The following is a 17,423-nucleotide window of genomic DNA, read 5'->3' as shown; positions in this document are numbered from 1 at the left end:
AGTGTGATGTGCAGTGTGTCTGCCTACACACTGACACACATTGCCTCTTCCCAAGGGCCCCCAAAATGGACACATAACAGGGTGAATTTCAAAAGGATGAGAAGCCGTGGGAGAGGGAATGAACAAGGGATGGAACAGACAGGATCTGGCAATGAGAAGGTCACTGTGGCCTTTGGGGTTGGAACGTATGAGACTAGGAGACTCCAGTGGAGCAGCTCAAGATGGGAAGCCAGGCTTTGATGTGGGCAAGTAGGGAAGAGAAGGTTCCTGATTAGTCCTCCCTCGGTTAGGAAGAAGCTGTCTATTCAGCTTTGGCCAGATGAGAGGACTAAATTCCAGACCCATGGGGAGACTTATTCCAGATGACAATCCATGGGGTAAAGGATGCTGTAGCATCTTAGTGGATTCTCTTTCTTGTGCAAGTAAATCCATGACCCAAGGGAGGTGCTGCTCATGTTTCCCTTCACCTTCCCTTTCCCCTAGTCTGTGATCCTGTAGCCCTGTTGTTCTTAGATCAGGCATGGGCAACTGCTTGTGGGGGGGGGGGGCACTGCCTCCTCCAGGAACCCACTGGAGGCCGTACCCCATCCTCTCTGAAATTGCCACTGCTACTGAAATTGCTACTGAATTTACCACTATGATGGCAAAAAATGAAGCATGGCATGTGGAGAGTGGACGCCTTGTTTGCGAGCAGAATCGTGCTCCTGGGAGCATGATTCTGCTTGCAAACAAAGCACGAGCTCCCTGTGCACCTTGTTTCCTTGCAACAATGCCCCTTCTTATGTCGCTGCCACTGTGGCAATTCGAGCAGTGTGCGTGCGGTGCTCCAAAAATGGCCATGGAGGGCTGCATGTTGCCCGCCCCTGAGTTAGAAGATGGTTATTAATGTGTGGTTATTGGTAGTGTGGAATTGCAGACTAGGAGGACAGGGGTAAAGCTCTTGGTCCTCCAGAAGTTTGTGTTACAGCTGCCTCTTGGCTCCAGCAGCAGAGCATGTGTCTGTTGTATAGTGGAAAAAGTGGAGAGGACCATTACACTAGCGCAGCAAAATATACAGAACATGTTTCACAGCAGTAATGTAGAAGAATACTACCTTACCATGGAAAGCCTTCCATGAGTTAGATGTGGTTGGAGAGAGTGTTGACTGGAGGAGGAATGTGAGAGAGATGATCCAAAATACAATGCTACCGCTGCCAACCCCTCCTGCACCTGCCTTATAGCAATTCAGCATTGCAAGCACAACTCATGAACTGCTGAGGCCCAGACAGCCGTGATAGAGCATAGGCACACACAGACTCGCCAGGGCTGTTCAGAACACTACGCACGTACGCGCTGATGTGCCTGGAGATAGCCACAGATTTCATTCAACTGACCACAAAGTCAATGAGGACACTGAGCAGGATTATCACAGAACAAGGGTTGCACAGCAGCTGCAAGGTCATTTTGGGGTCATTGTGGACTAGGGGATGCCAATTTTATTTATTTTATTTGGATATTTATGTCCCACCTTTTTTCTTTATTTCTAAAGCACTCAAAGTGGCACACATAATTTAAAAACCCATAAATCATAACACATAAGATAAATGATTAAACAAACACTGAAACACAGCACACAGCAGATGTAAAAGCAAATTAGGCGCCTAAAGCCTGCTAGAATAACAAAGTTTTCAGATGGTTTCTGAATGCATTAAAGAGGAAGCTGAGCAGCTCTCCCAGTTGGTTTGCTGATGCAACTGCAGCCTTTTGGGTCAGGCCATTAAAAACAGAAAAAAAGAACAACTTACATTTGTTCTTGCCAGCTTTTAATATTTCTTAAAATAGGGTAAAAAATAAAAATAAACAAAAAATCCTTCTATTTGTACTAACCTTGCTACTTGCAGTGGGTTTTTTTCCCTTCTGTCAGAATTGCAGTTATTGCTGTTCCTGGATGTATTATTGAAATTTACTGTTACTGTGATTAGGATCGTGCGCATCGTATCGGTCAGAAGAAGCCAGTACGGGTCTTCCGACTTATCACTGACAACACCGTTGAAGAGAGAATTGTAGAAAGAGCCGAGATAAAGTTGAGACTGGACTCAATAGTTATACAACAAGGTACCACGTAGGATTTCTAAAAATGTCAGTGACTGAAACCTTTATCCTGAAAATAAGTATATAAAGGTCAGGTAGGGAGACTTAGAGAGGAAGAGGTACAGTTTTGTACTGGACTCAGAAAACCTGGCTTTTATTTTTTCCACTGTCATTCTTTGGGCAACCCCACTATCTAATCAACTCTGTTTCACAACTTAAAAAGGATGGTAATAACAGCAGACGTCACAATATTTTTTGTATAGATGAGTGAGCTGTTACACAAATAAGCAATTATTTAAGATAAAACCAGCCCCAATTCTGGTAAGGATACTTGTCGAGCTAAGGTAATTGTTGGGCCACTCATTCAGGCAGAATACCCTCAAAATCGGTGGGTCCTTTTAATGGCTAAGGGAGTATAAAGTGTAATTCTTAACATCTAAAGGTTAGTGAAGAGTAATTTTGTAAAATAAATTGCAACTCAGCTAGCTCTCGACTGGTAAAAGCCCTGTTGCAGTACTTCGGACGTTGAGTCTGTGAAACATTATGTAGGTTAGCCACTTTATTTATTACCAAGTAGTTTTTTTCTAATGTACTGATACTGGATAAGCAACATAAAACTCATAAAACAAAGGATTGGGGGAGAGGGGTGGCGGCAAATTAAAATATCACCTTTTTTTATGCTGCTGGCACTTAAGGGTTCCAAGAGGATGTCCTAAAAACGTGTTGGTAAAATCATTGGGATTGGAAACAAAAATCCTATTAAAAGAAGACCAAATAGTTTGCTCAATAATTCTTTTGGTTTTGAAGTCCTTGTATAAATATATACCAACGCCTGTGTCATTTTTTTTTACATCCGAACCAGAATATTGCGGAATAAGGGTGTGATTCTATCGAGATAGACATCAGCCTCCGAACTTGGAGGCCGATGCCTATCGGATGCAGGTAAGGCGGAACACAGAGGGGATCCTCTGCGTTCCGCCTGCTAGATGTGCAAGTTCACATGTCTAGCTGGAGCTTCAGAGAGGGGGCGGGAACAAGCCTGGAGAAACAAAGGGGCTTCCACGGTCTCCTCCCCTCCCCACTCATGGGAACGTCTCCTTGTTGCCCTCTCCGCGCTCTGTTTTATGAGCATGGGGAGGCGGCTGCTGCAGTTCTCCCCACGCAGGCTACGAGGGGGAGAGCACGTGGAGTGCAGTTTCCTAGCTCCGATCTCGAAATGCTGCCTACAACCTCGGAGCCAGTAAATGGAAAAATCCTATGGTCCTCTGGACAGTGTCTTAGAGAGCAATCCTAGGGCCACTAGTGTTCTTTCCCCACCAACTTTAGTTGGGCAACTGGGTGGGGCATGCTGGGAATTGTAGGACCTTTTTTCTGTCTAAACATGTGTAGGATTGTGCCTTAAGTTATGTTAATTAAATGTGACTGAAACACATGTTGATTGTTTGACATCCTTCCAGGTCATGTTATATTTCTGATGTGACCCTCAATGCCAAACGAGTGGTCCATCTCTGATATATGCCTTGCAAAGATGACAAACTGCTTAGCAGTTAAAGTAGGTAATTTGATATATCTGTAAAACTACAATAATTTCATGTGATGTGATGCTCGTTTTAAGTTTTGTATGGGAAAGTCAATGATTTATTGAAAACGTCACTTCAGTTTAGGCATTTAGATCATCGATTAGAATCCATTCTTATCCTCCCCTTATTCATTACAGGTTTGCTAAGGTAGATGTGAAGGAAGTCCCTGTGTAATTCTTGTATGAAAAATGCTGCACAGGTTTGGATTAAAACTCTCTGTATTTCCTGTATCAGGGAGGCTTATTGATCAACAGTCTAATAAACTGGCAAAAGATGAAATGCTGCAGATGATCCGGCACGGAGCAACACATGTGTTCGCTTCCAAAGACAGCGAACTGACTGATGAAGACATTACCACTATTTTAGAAAGAGGTGAAAAAAAGGTGAGAGTATCTGGAACATGCTATAAATTACGTAAACACAGTTTCTTTTGTTATTGTTTGACTTAAACTTGTCTAATAATCATAAGCTCTGAACTAGGGAAAAATCCATCCGTTTAGATGACTTTTTAAACAATTTGATTAAATCAGTGTTTCTGTTGTGATTTTTCTTAAAGGTAATTGTGTTCTGTTTTTGTGACCTGCTTTAGACAGCTGAAATGAATGAGCGTTTGCAAAAAATGGGCGAGAGTTCTCTTCGAAACTTCACCATGGACACAGAAATGAGCTTGTACAATTTTGAAGGTGAAGATTATAGAGGGAAACAGAAGGTATCTTTTCATACATTAATATACATTTAAGTTTTACTTAAAGAAGGACATAAAAACCGCAGTGCTCAAAATACAGTACATTGGAGGAATTTAGGATTTAATTACATCTTTGGTCTTTTTCAGTTTGCACTTTGTTAGGGGCATTTCAGACTGGACTAACTAGCAAAAAGAAGAAAAAGATGCATTCTTTTTTTTAAAAAAAATGTTGTATGAGTAACATTTGAGGCCAAATCTGTGCAGGACACAGTGTGCAAGAAAGTAGCCAAGCTCACTCAGTGTTGAGACACTGTGCTTGTGCAAAGCATCATTTGTGCTCCAGAATGCCTTTTATAGAACTGTCGCGCCAGCGATCGCTGCAGTTTGCTGTGGAGTAAAAGCATTACTTTTCAGACATGCTGGTTTATTTACTGGGTGGCTTACAAAAAAAATGCAACGGTCAAGGAAGCAATGTGAGGTAATTAATTTAGACCAGCTCCAGGATCCAGCTCCTGCTGATCCACAGCCCCCCTCTCTCTCTCCCTCTCCATCCCCAACTAATTTTATTTGTCTCTCTTTCCATCCTCCCTGACGTCAGAGCTCCAACCTCAGGGAAGAAGTCACCCTGGAAGCTTCCATGGTTTTCTGGGAGGGGGAATCTGTGGTCAGATCTCCCTCTCCAAGGGTGGACCAGGGATCCTTCTCTGCCCTAGGAGGGGGAAATCTGCCATATTCTGTGGCTGCAGGATTGCTCTTGGGGTGTAGGATTGCAGCCTTAATCTTGCTGTCGAAACTTGTGTTAGTCCTCATTCTTGTCTTTCTGCATCCTCTGTTGACAATACCGTCTTGATCATTGGAATCTGAGTGGGTTACCATACTCTGTTGGTCTTTAAAAAAATAAGTGCGTTTTATTTTATTTGTTTTTTAGCTGAGCATGATGGAATGGATAGAGCCCCCAAAACGAGAGCGCAAAGCCAACTATGCAGTGGATGCCTATTTCAGAGAAGCTCTCCGAGTCAGTGAACCGAAAATCCCAAAGGTGAAAGAGTATAGCTTTCCACTCCATACTTTTTTCCTATGTAATGGCCTTATTATATAAATATCGCCACATGTCTGACTATGAACATAATAAAGGCAGTAGTATAAATTCTCTATATGTTTAATTCCAAAGGCTCCACGACCTCCGAAACAGCCAAATATTCAAGATTTCCAGTTCTTTCCACCACGGTTGTTTGAACTTCTTGAAAAAGAGATTCTATATTATCGCAAGACCATAGGCTACAAGGTAAGAATCTTACTTTCTCTCTCTCCCCCCCCCCCCCTTTGAAGGGACAAAATACTGATATATGTGTATCCACATTTACAGTCAGGGCCAGAAATATTGGAACAAGGATAACTGTTTTGGCAGTTGGCCTCTGTACACCACCACATTGAAGTTGAAAGGAAACACACCCAGATGGGAGTGAAGTCAGGACTTTCAGCTGTAATTCAAGGGGTTTGACAGAAGTGGGGCACTAACCATTCAGGAAGGACAGCCAGTGGCATACACCCCCCCCCCCATCGTTGGTGGCTTGTAAGTAATGGAACAAACCAACATCATTTCAAACTTAAGGATTGCCTGTAATACCTGGATGAAAAACCTTTGCAGTCAATGACTGCCTGAAGTCTGGAACCCATGGACATGACCCAATGCTGAGTTTCCTCCCTCGAGATGCTTTGCCAGGGCTTTACTGCAGCTGCCTTCAGCTGCTGCTTGTTTGTGGGTCTTTCTGCCTTCAGTTTTGTCTTCAGTAACTGAAAAGCATGCCCTATTGGGTTGAGATCAGGTGACTGACTTGGCCATTGAAGAATATCCCACTTCTTTGCCTTGAGTTTTTCTTGGGTAGCTTTTGCTGTATGTTTTGGGTCATTAGCCATCTGCAATATGAAGCAGCGTCCTATCAGTTTGGCAGCATTCAGCTGAATCTGAGCAGAAAGTATAGCCCTATATACTTCAGAATTCATCCTGCTGCTTTTATCAGCAGTCAGGTCATCAAGAAACACCAGTGACCCGGTTCCATTGGCAGCCATACATGTCCATGCCATAACACTGCCTCCACCATGTTTGACAGATGATGTGGTATGCGTTGGATCATGAGCTGTTCCTTTCCTTCTCCATACGTTTCTCTTCCCATCATTCTGGTACAAGTTAATCTTGGTTTCATCAGTCCAAAGAATCTTATTCCAGAACTGGGCAGGCTTTTTTAGGTGTTTGCTGGCAAAGGCTAATCTGGCCTGTCTGTTCTTGAGCGTTACCAGTGGTTTGCACCTTGTTGTGAAGCCTCTGTATTTACATTCATAAAGCCATTTCTTGACTGTAGATGTTGACAATGACATGCCTATCTCCTCAAGAGCGTTCTTGACCTGGCTAGATGTTGTGAAAGGGTTCCTCTTCACCATGAGCAGAATTCTGCGGTCATCCACTTTAATTGTCTTCCGTGGTCTTCCAGGCCTTTTGCTGTTGCTGAGCTTGCCAGTTCCTTCTTTTTCAGGACGTTCCAAATGGTTGTATTGGCCACTCCCACTGTTTTTGCTATCTCTCTGATGGGTTTATGTTGTTTCCTCAGCCTAATGATGGCCTCCTTCACTCGCATGGGCACCTCTTTGGACCTCATGTTGGGAGTTCCAGTGAACAGCTGCCAAATGCAAATGTACCACTCAGAACCACCTCCAGGCCTTTTATCTGCTTGATTGGTCATGGGGCACCCAGGAAACAGGCCACACCTGGCCATGCAGCTGCTTGTCAGCCATTCGTTCCATTACTTATGAGCCACCAACGATGGGTGTGTGTGTATGTCACTGGCTGTACTTCCTGAATGGTTAGTACCCCACTTTTGTCAAACCCCTTGAATTACAGCTGAAAGTCCTAACTTCACTCCCATCTGGGTGTGTTTCCTTTCAACTTCAATGTGGTGGTGTAGAGAGGCCAACTGCCAAAACAGTTATCCTTGTTCCAATATTTCTGGCCCTGACTGTAGTAGAATTCATGATGTTCTTCATGAAATGAAAGTAAGAGATGCTGTTGTGTGTGCATGCGGGGAATGGGATGGGGTGAACACACAGTAAGAGGGCGATTTTTGGAAGAAACATGGCCACAACAGAAGGGGCATTCCTTCCTCCCTGTGTAAAGGTCTGATCCGGATTTGTTGTATCTTATATTTTCGTGTGTGTTTGAAGTTTTGCAAAGGCCTTTGGCCATAAGCAATAAAAATTTGACAGACTGACTAATGTCTTATCCCAGTTGCAGTTTCCTGCAGCTGCTTTGGGTTTAAATTAAAACAAACCTGGGACAGTGTGTTGTGTGTGTGTGTGTGATTTTTTTGATGGAGAATCATGTGATGTTTGACTCTAACCCAACAAAGGAAAGAAGACAGGCAAGCATTGTGGTGGCCTAAACATGCCATGCCCGAGTACCATCGTAGGGCTATGTAAAGGCGTCATGGTGATGGTGATACCATCCAGTTAAATCCACCACACCCTTCTGGGATTGCTACTTATTTTTTTGTTGGGTTGGGTCTCCATTTATTTGCAGCTAGCCCCCACTGGAGCTGTTCTGCTGCCATGTATGGTTATGCTTGTTAGCTCTGTCCTCCAAACCTCTATTCATAGCTTCCAAAGAAACTTATCTGTGCTCTTGGGGAGATGGGGTGAGGGTGGGGATGTGCATTTCTGGTGCATTTTGAAATGCAACTTAAGGGTAGGGAGATGGCATGAATAGTAAGTAATGTGCTCGGAAAAGAACAGTGTGTTTGCACTTTCTTTTATCTTCAAGCCATAGAATTGGAGCTATGTGATTGTGTGTTTCTAAATTTTACTGTTGTGACTGACATGTTTTAAGTGGGATTATTCAGTAGCTAATTTATATAATTTAATTTGGTTACTTTTTGTTTCAGATAAAAAGAGGAGGGGAGGCACGTGTACAGGAAAAAACAGTGGAGAAAAGAAATTGGAGAAATCCCAAGTGCCTATAGAAAAAGGTTTATTGTAGTTCTTTTATATTGGCCCGACGCGTTTCGGAAATGCTGATTTCCTTCTTCAGGGGCTTCTGTTGTAGTCAGTGTACTAAGACGGACAAACCTCATCCAGACGTACATTGTAGTACATTGACTACAACATAAGACCCTGAAGAAGGAAATATATTTCCAAAATGCATCAGCTCAGTGTAAAAGAACTACAATAAACCTTTTTCTATAGGCAGCTGGGATTTCTCCAGTTTATTTTTTCTCCATACTCTTTGTTTCTAACTTGTGTAATATAATACCAAGATTATTATATGCACTGAAAATGGTGAAATGTCACTTCTGTAAATCAACATCAGAGATAAAGTCAGCTCTAGTTCCTGAACTGGCATGATCTCTCAGGTTTTCTTAACAGATTTCTTACCAATCATCTTTTAAGTTTCAATATCAGTCCTGTGAAGTTAAGTAATAATTTAACACTAAATACCAAAAGTATTTAATAGAAATGTGCATATTACTGCTTGTTTTCTCACCAGAAAAGGTATAATCTTAGGTTTATAAAGGTTGGCTGTGAATAAAGAAAAACACATCAGGAATATGCGTTCGAGTGTGTTAGCTACCTTTGGTATTTAGCTATGGTTGGGATCCTCCTCCTCATACTTCAGTTGCATTTCAGGTTACCAGCAAATAGCGGCCTTTCCCATGATGCAGGTCTGTAAGACAAAGCTACTTGACCCTCTGAATTGGGGAAGAGGTCATGCATGCTGGACATTTCTTCTGATTTCTGTTATATGCTTGGTGGTATGATCTTGTGCTCTTCAAAATGCAACACAAACTTGTCCATATTATATTCACTTGTGGATGCCGTTACGTAGCAAAGACACTTTTTGAACTTGAGCAGTTGAATTAAAAGTAATAACTTCTATACAGTCCACATCTGAAGTTTGCACTGATGTCAGTAAAGAAGGGTGCTGCATTCAAATCAGAATGCCACATATGGTTTGTGACTTCATAAAGCAGTAGAAAATAGAGCTAAAAATGGCAAAATGTTAAATCCCATAAGTATGTCATGTGAAATCAATGTGACCTTTGAAATTAAATACTGGAAATACTTGTATTAAACTTCTTGGAAAAATTACTATCTGTATATACCGTGACATAGTGCCAAACTGGATATAACTGCAAGAGATCCGTTAGATAAAACCAGACCTGCCCTGGTGGCATAGAAAGCGTTTGTATGGGGATGCTAGTGCCCAGCTGGTCATCAAGCATTCAAAGTGCTAGTTATAATCTGGTTCCAAGTCTTTTAGGGCTTTTAAGGTAATCTAAACAACTGCCTTCTCATGCGCTACATTCAGCATCTGAGGCCCTGCTCCTTGTTTTCCCATCTTCTGAAGCATGCTTGCTGGGGACACTCCCTCCCCAAAGAGGTTCGGTTGGCCCTTTCTCTCTTGAGTTTTAGGAGGGCGGCAGAGACTTTTAATTCTGGTGTGCCTTTAATCTGTGTTAAACTCCTGCTGGGGCAATGTATCTTTAAATTGATCCAGTTGTTTTATTGCCCCTCCCCTGCTGCTGTTTCAGTGATTTCATGGATGTATTTCTTTCTGATTTTAATTTGGAAGCTGCCATGGGGCGGGGGGGCATTTAGGGCTGAAAGGCAAATAATTTAAGGAGTGGGAAGGGTGCACAGGTGAGGAGTGTGGGATTCTCTTCCTGCCCACCCGTTATTTGCTGCAGCCAGTCTTCCTAGCGCTTTTCTCCCAACCAGGCTCAATCACATTGGAGGACAGACAGCAAGGAAGGAAGCCATGGGAACTGGGACACTTCTGTATTCCATACCTGTGCACCCCCCTTTCCTCTTAAAATTAAACTGCGGCTCTCCTTTCTCAGTGCAGCAGGTCCAGGTTGAGATACATACACCTGTTGCTCTTGTATCGCATTTGGCCCATAGAAAATGGCTGCTTATAAATATGGGATATTGCAAATACATGTTTTGGCAGAGAGAGAGAGAGAGAGAGAACGTAATATAGGCTTAAGAAAATGATTAGCTACTTTTGTTGTTGTTTCAATACAGTTAGTAACAAACAGGCTCCTCCTCTGTGTCTTGGAGTACACTGCATGAGTAATTTAGTGTTTGTTCTGACATTTCATTGCTTCCCAAGTGCACAATGCAGGATACTGCTTATGGCCTTGGGTAGCTTGGCCCTTCTGACACGGCCTCCTCTCCCAATTTTCATCATAACAATTACAGTGGCTGAGGGTACATCTGGGTGGGGGGTCTTCTCCTTGTTTTTAGAACCTCTTTCCACTGGAGGTTTACAGAAGTCTGAATTCTTGATATGGGAATGTTTTTAATTTAAGTGAGGTTGTGATCACTGAGGATAGATACAGAATACTTTCAAGTATTTCATATATAGCATGGTTTTCTAATAATGAGTTTAGAAGTATTGGTAGGGTTAGAGATATAGAAACCCAAAGCATTATAAACGTTCTTTTAATATTAGGTAATGGTAGCTTAGGTTCATTCCATACAGGATGAAAATAACCATAAAAGTTAATGTCTGCTTCACAGTCTAATCACTAGAGTGTGTCGGCGTGTAAACGGGCTCATCCTGTTGAAACACCCTCCCTCTTTCATTCATGGTGTCCTTGAGAACATTGTAGGCTTAACAAGACCCTCTTGAGATGCAGTGGTTACTTACTTGTTGCAGCTATCATTATACTTCTGTGGAACAAGAGCCTGCAAGCCATGAAGAACAAATGTAGATGGATGAGTATGTGTTACATTCACCTTGCCTGAAGAACTTTCTGAGGACTGTAAACACAAGTAAAAGAAATGTTTCTCTACCAGAATTCCAATGCCAGGGAAATATTTCCTGCTCTTAACAAATACTCAGTAAATGAGAAATACATCAATCGTGCCTGACTAGTGTTTCTGGAAAATGCTGTAAAGGGAGATGGATAGGACTATATACAGAACCCTTAATAGCATTGCTCTTTTACTATTTATTCATTCCACTGCTGATTTTAGGTCCCCAGGAATCCTGACCTCCCAAATGCAGCTCAGGTGCAGAAAGAGGAACAACGGAAGATTGATGAATCGGCTCCTCTTACTTCAGAAGAGGCTGAAGAGAAAGAAAAACTTCTCACACAGGTAAAGTGTTTCTAATTTCATTTTTTAATAAAAGAAGAAATAATTAAAAGCCCATCTTCTCACTGTGTAACAAGCTAGATTCTGATCAGAAGGATCATAAGACTTACACGCAGTAAACACATCAAGTGATGACTGTAGCTATTCTATAGAAAACTGCAAATGCCATCCTCAGATCATATAATTTGGGTAGGCAACCTGGTGCCTTCCAGATGTTTTGGACTACAACTCCCAGAAGCCTCCACAGATTATGGGGGTTGTAAGCTAAAACATCTGGAGAGCACCAGGTTGCCCATCCCTGATATAAATTACATTGATATAGTGTCCCAATAGTTTTAGTTATAGTCCCCATTGTGAATTTCTTGTGCAGAAATTGTGAGAACTGACTATAGGTCTCTGTTTTCAAAATGGCAGCCTCCCTACCTTCTTGGGCTTCTTGTCAAGATAGATAAAGGCAGGTAAGAGTTCAGAGAAGAGAGCAGTTTAAATGGAAAAGATTCATGTTGAATCTAAACAAAGAACACATGTTTTTCTCCAAAATGAATGATGTTCCTCTTTTGGCAATGATTACTAATCACTTTTGGATTAACATACTCATGTATTTTGCAGTGGATGGTTCCAGGCACTTCAGATCAAGTATTTCTTCTTTAACTATCCACTGTTAAAGCTTAGGTTTGCTTTATGCCTTTAACTAGCCCCGTTGAACCGATGTAATTATTTTTGTAAGTAAAGACTATTTGAAGATCATTTTTAGCTCATTTTGCTTTTTAATATTATAAAGCAAGAAGAATAGAGTTTTGTCACAGTCTCTGCAATAGATTTCTGTATTAGGTATTCACATTATTGAGTGGTGCTCTTAAATGGTTATTTTAGTAATTGTCCTTTGACAATTTAAATTGCCTGTGTTGATTGAAGTGAATCTTCACTTAAAATTACAATATCTGCCAGAACATTCTTAGTCTCTCTGTACAAACAGTTTGGAAATCTTTAAAGCCAGTATTTAATACCTTGAAGTAGTTATACAAAAATACCTGGAATTTTCTCTCTCTTCATATTTCTCTATTGAGATACCTTTGATCAAGTCAAAACAGTATAACTCTTCTTAAGTTGTTTGAAAGTATTCTTTATTACTCAGACTTAGTAACAGAATATTGATAAAAGAGATAGAGATATAGGCTTCTGTGAATATGCATTTAATCTTTAACAGTGCAATCCTATGCATGTCTGTTCAGAAATAAGTCCCACTTAGTTCAGTGAGGCTTACTCTGAGGTAGGTGTTTATAGGATTGCAAGCTCATTCACCCCAAAACAATTGGAGTTAAGCCAGCAAAACCTAACATAGATATAGGACCTCTCATTGCTTTTGGTTCCAGGTTCATAATGTACTTTGACATCCCTTTTCAGAAGGGAGGAACCTTTGGATCCAACCCATTGTACAGAACAGTTTGCTTTCCGTAATATTCCATATCAGAATTAATTATCACAGTTGTTTTTTTTTTTTTGCCCACATGGGCATTAAGCACTACTTCTGCAATTCGTCAAACAGTGGTCATCTATGGAAATGGCACAAGGTGTAGATGAGTAGAAGATGAAATTTGAGAGTCATACATCCCTTCCCATTTTTCCATGAGTTTTGGCTGGAGCCAACCCTGAGAGGTTCCATATTTTTTGGAAGTGGCCTTGTAACTCATAAAATCATATAGCTTTTTAAGAATGGTTTAAGAACTTCTGGGATTTTTTTTAGTACTGATTTCATATACATTGCCATGTTTTGCTTTACATTTTCTGTGCATCAGTCTATAGATGTTTCTTGCAATTGTTTCAAAACCTTTAGGGGGAAGTGGGTGTTTTGGCTCCGTTCTCTTGCTGTCCAGGTGTTCATTTCATTCACCATTTGCTTTGTAAGCATTCAAAACAGAATGTTATTGCATTTAGTTCCAAGATGCCCAAGAGATTGCCAGTGACATCTGGACAAGTGCCCTCAGACTCTTGCAATTTTATTTGTTACTTGTGCTTGTTCAAGTGTGATATAAGTGAAAATCCATTAAGATTTGGATTGAACTTTGTTTCTTCGGAGAAATGCCATTTACAAGCGTGAATAAAAAGCTTCTTTCCCTGATGCGTGAGGAGCTGTATGCAAAAATAACTCGCTCAAGTTTTTATGACTGAGTAATAAACCCTGCATAATAGATGTTTATGGAAATCCTGCAAGATCATTAACCCCTGTAATTATTATGTGACATTGTACTGAAGCATTAATGAACAAATCCAACTGTATCCTTCTAAGATGCAAGATCTAGGAAAACATTTCCTCCTTCACCTAATGGTAACTTCTTGCTTAACAGGGTTTTACAAACTGGAACAAAAGAGACTTCAACCAGTTTATTAAAGCTAATGAAAAATATGGACGTGATGACATAGATAATATTGCCCGTGAAGTGGAAGGAAAGTCACCTGAAGAGGTTATTGAGTATTCAGGTTTGTTGATTGTGCCTTGAACGATTCTAGAAAGATTATTGTTTTGCTGGGTTACCTTTGTGACTGTACAAGGATAGGAAACTTGAAGAATGTGCAGTGTAGAAAGAGTGTAATGTCCTGCATGGAGAGATTTAAGATCTGCAGAGGAATTATGCTGAGAATGCTACTCTGTAACCCTTTAGTCATTACTATTCTGCACTAGCTGATTTTTAGATCATGACATGCTTCATTTGACAATGCTGTGGATGGCAAAGCAAGACGGGGGAGAGGGTGGATTTATTTGTCCCTTCTCTTGCCAGTGTTATAATGCCAATAATGATTTTGTGGAGTGATAGGAATTTGGAAGAATCCGAAACGCATTTCTGATGTAAACAAACACAATTCTGTTTTGCAGACTTGGCCATACCCTTCAAGGACTGTAGTGTCTTTTAAACGGTGTCCACCATTTATTGCAGAAGGCCCTATCCTACCTACACATAATGTCACCGCAGTTTACATGCTAGCTATCTTCTATCCACTGAGGTCCTGGTCAGCACTGGAAAATAGAGAGGAAGAGCTGGACAAATAGCTCTCGTCCTGTGCCAGGGCTTGCAGTGTATGTGTTTATTTAAAGCATTTTTACCTGGTTCTTCATCCCAAAAGGCTCCAAGAGAGGCTAACAAATCAGTACAAAAACAAGACAATCCGTGCCCTCACACATGCAGTCTAAAAGACATAACACAAAAGGAAAAAGGGAGGAGGAAAAAAGCAGATCCCAGCACCAGTTTGCAAACTTACAATGTTCTTACAAGGACCAACTAGGATAGAAACTGTTCCTGGTAAAGAAGAACCAAGAGGAGCTGGTCTTTCAGCAGAGCTGAGAGGGTGTCCCTGTTTCTCACCTGTCCCTCTGTTGCAGCTTGTTGGAAGTGCTGCTGTCAGGTGGCAGTTGAAGAAGAGCCAAAGGCAGCAGATGTCACAGCATTGCCAGTGGAGTGTTCCTTCTCCCCTTCTCTCCCTCTGCTCTGCAGCCCGATGGATTAAACACACACACACACACACACACACGTGTGTGTGTGCTTAATGAAAAGCAGTCACGAGAGGCTGAGATCGAAAGTCCAGGAATAGTGCTGCGAAGGGGCTGCTTAAGCCTTATACCCTTTGTTTTTCTCCCCCCCCCCCCCCCCGGCCATCTGTTGTTAACATCTAGTTTGCCCCCTAAATGTGTGGAACTAACCGTTTTAAGACAGCTTCCCCAAAGCTTTTCCAGGCCTTCTTGAAAGAAGTATCTGGAATGTCCCCTTGTAAGAGATTCAAATTATTTCATGTATTTCCACAAAATTGCATCAGTTATGTATTTGCTTTCTGTTTCAAATTTCTAAAGGGTCTTCGAGTGAAAAGACCTGCTGCATAAAGTCTAACTCAGTACATTTTAATTTTTTTAAAATTATTCTAAGTGTACAGATAATATAACCTGCATAAACTGTGTTTAAGTAACCATGTGAAAAAGTAAATGCTTTAATTATATAAAAACAGTAGTTAGTGTTATTTTATTATAGAGCATTTAAAGATTTTTTTCCTGAAATTTTCAGCTGTGTTTTGGGAACGTTGCAATGAACTCCAGGACATTGAAAGGATCATGGCTCAGATTGAAAGAGGGGAAGCCAGAATACAGAGAAGGATTAGCATCAAAAAAGCCCTGGATGTCAAAGTAATTCTTCAAATTAATATTTCTTCTGATTAATTTTGTCCCCAAGAAACCAGCATATGGTTATGTTCCCCACTGATAAAGTATTCTCAATTCCTTTCTAATTTTTCAGTACAAAGCTTACACTAATTCAGTGGTGGGCGAAGTTATTATTTTCTATGGTAAATTGTTTAACTTCATAAAGTTACATGGATTGAAATGCTCAATATAAACATGTTATGATTGTTACACCTACTGAAAGATCTTAAAACTGACTAAAGTCTTGATTAGGGGTTGATTTAATAGCTGCTAACCTTAGTATAATCCCACTTACTTCAATGCAGCTAAAGTAGCATAAATGGCCACCAAATTATATATGCACAAACATCCCCAATAAAAAACTTGATTTTTCTTGTTTTACTTTAGATTGCACGGTATAAAGCCCCTTTTCATCAGCTGCGTATTCAGTATGGAACAAACAAAGGCAAGAACTACACAGAAGAAGAAGACAGATTCTTGATATGCATGTTACACAAAATGGGATTTGATAAAGAAAATGTGTATGAAGAACTAAGACAGTGTGTACGCAATGCACCTCAGTTCAGATTTGACTGGTTTATCAAGTCTAGAACAGCAATGGTAGGTAACGGTGTCTGTTTGCCTGGGCTTTGGTTTTGCATGTGTGGTTTTTGTTTCTAAAGTATTTTGATGACGACGACGATGTTATGCCGGTTTGTATTTTGAACTTGTTAACTGCTTTTTGATCAAAAAGTAATATAGAGATACTTGAAATCTATAAATAGTGTATTTATATTATGCCATTCTGCCATAGCACCAGAATGAGTGGAACAAATAGGTATGAGTATTAGCATGCTTAGGGGCATGTCCCTAGCTTAAGAGCACTTCCCAGTTGAGGTGTTGGCAAGCCCACTTGACACCCAAAGCCTGTGGGTGGACTGTGGTTACACAAATGGACTAGGAAATGCAATACAGGAAGTACAGCAGTGGCAGTATGAAATCAGCCCCCATAGAATCAAGCCCACTTAAACGGAGAGTACTTCTTAGCAACTTCTGCTTTGGTACTAGCATATTTGGAGAAGCTGCCATCCGGAAGTTTCCTAAAATTTAATGAGCATTCTTGGCAACTTATCTAAACCAATTGATTATAAAAGTCATGCCCGAATCAAACACTGGCCACCGATTCAGAACAAAGGCTGATTTGGGCACTCAGTTTCACATTCCTTTCTTGAAATTAAATAAACAAAACTAGTGTTGTTATTTTCCAGGATAAGCTAATGCACAGAACACTCATAACACTAGAACCTCATCCAGTGAATCGTGGGAGATTCGGGACAGATAAAAAGAAGTATTTCTTTATAGTGTGTATCTAGGGATTTGCTGCCAGAAGACGTGACAATGAGTGCTACCTTTAAAGGGGGATTAAACACACTCATGGAGGAGAAGAGGTCTGTCAGAGACAACTAGCCATGATGACTATATGCTGCCTGAGGCTGTCTCGGACTACTGGCTGCTGGGGAAAAACAGCAGGAGAGGCCTATTTCCATCATGTTCTGCTCTTGTGTTTCCCAGGAGAATCTGATTGGCTGCTGTAGGGAAACAGAATGCTGGGACTAGGTGGACCTTTAGTCTGATCCAGAAGGGCTCTTCTTGTGTTCTGTCATACACGCCAGTTACTTGTAATGTTGGGTTTTTCATCTTCTCAAATTGTCTCAGTCTGACTGACTATCAGAAGTGTGCTCCTGACAATCCAGCATTTTGTACAAATATTCCCTTT

The 17,423-nt window shown here is 41.0% G+C and overlaps 1 protein-coding gene across 1 annotated transcript in view; it reads left to right on the top strand.

The window, feature by feature from the left end:
* The window catches only part of SMARCA1 (SNF2 related chromatin remodeling ATPase 1), a 57,955-nt gene that overhangs the window by 33,169 nt on the left and 7,363 nt on the right, over positions 1-17,423 (top strand). Inside the window, exons 14-22 of the mRNA XM_084814085.1 lie at positions 1,962-2,094; positions 3,885-4,033; positions 4,240-4,359; positions 5,264-5,374; positions 5,507-5,620; positions 11,365-11,487; positions 13,830-13,962; positions 15,534-15,652; positions 16,055-16,267. Coding sequence (XP_084670211.1) covers positions 1,962-2,094; positions 3,885-4,033; positions 4,240-4,359; positions 5,264-5,374; positions 5,507-5,620; positions 11,365-11,487; positions 13,830-13,962; positions 15,534-15,652; positions 16,055-16,267 — 1,215 coding nt within the window. The remainder of the gene's footprint in view (positions 1-1,961; positions 2,095-3,884; positions 4,034-4,239; positions 4,360-5,263; positions 5,375-5,506; positions 5,621-11,364; positions 11,488-13,829; positions 13,963-15,533; positions 15,653-16,054; positions 16,268-17,423) is intronic.

This window comes from Heloderma suspectum, chromosome 9 (assembly GCF_057233095.1).
Source record: "Heloderma suspectum isolate Gila_16-S chromosome 9, 16-S_ref, whole genome shotgun sequence".
In the NCBI taxonomy this organism is placed as follows: Eukaryota; Metazoa; Chordata; class Lepidosauria; order Squamata; family Helodermatidae; genus Heloderma; species Heloderma suspectum.
This window is presented reverse-complemented; position numbering and strand designations above follow the sequence as displayed.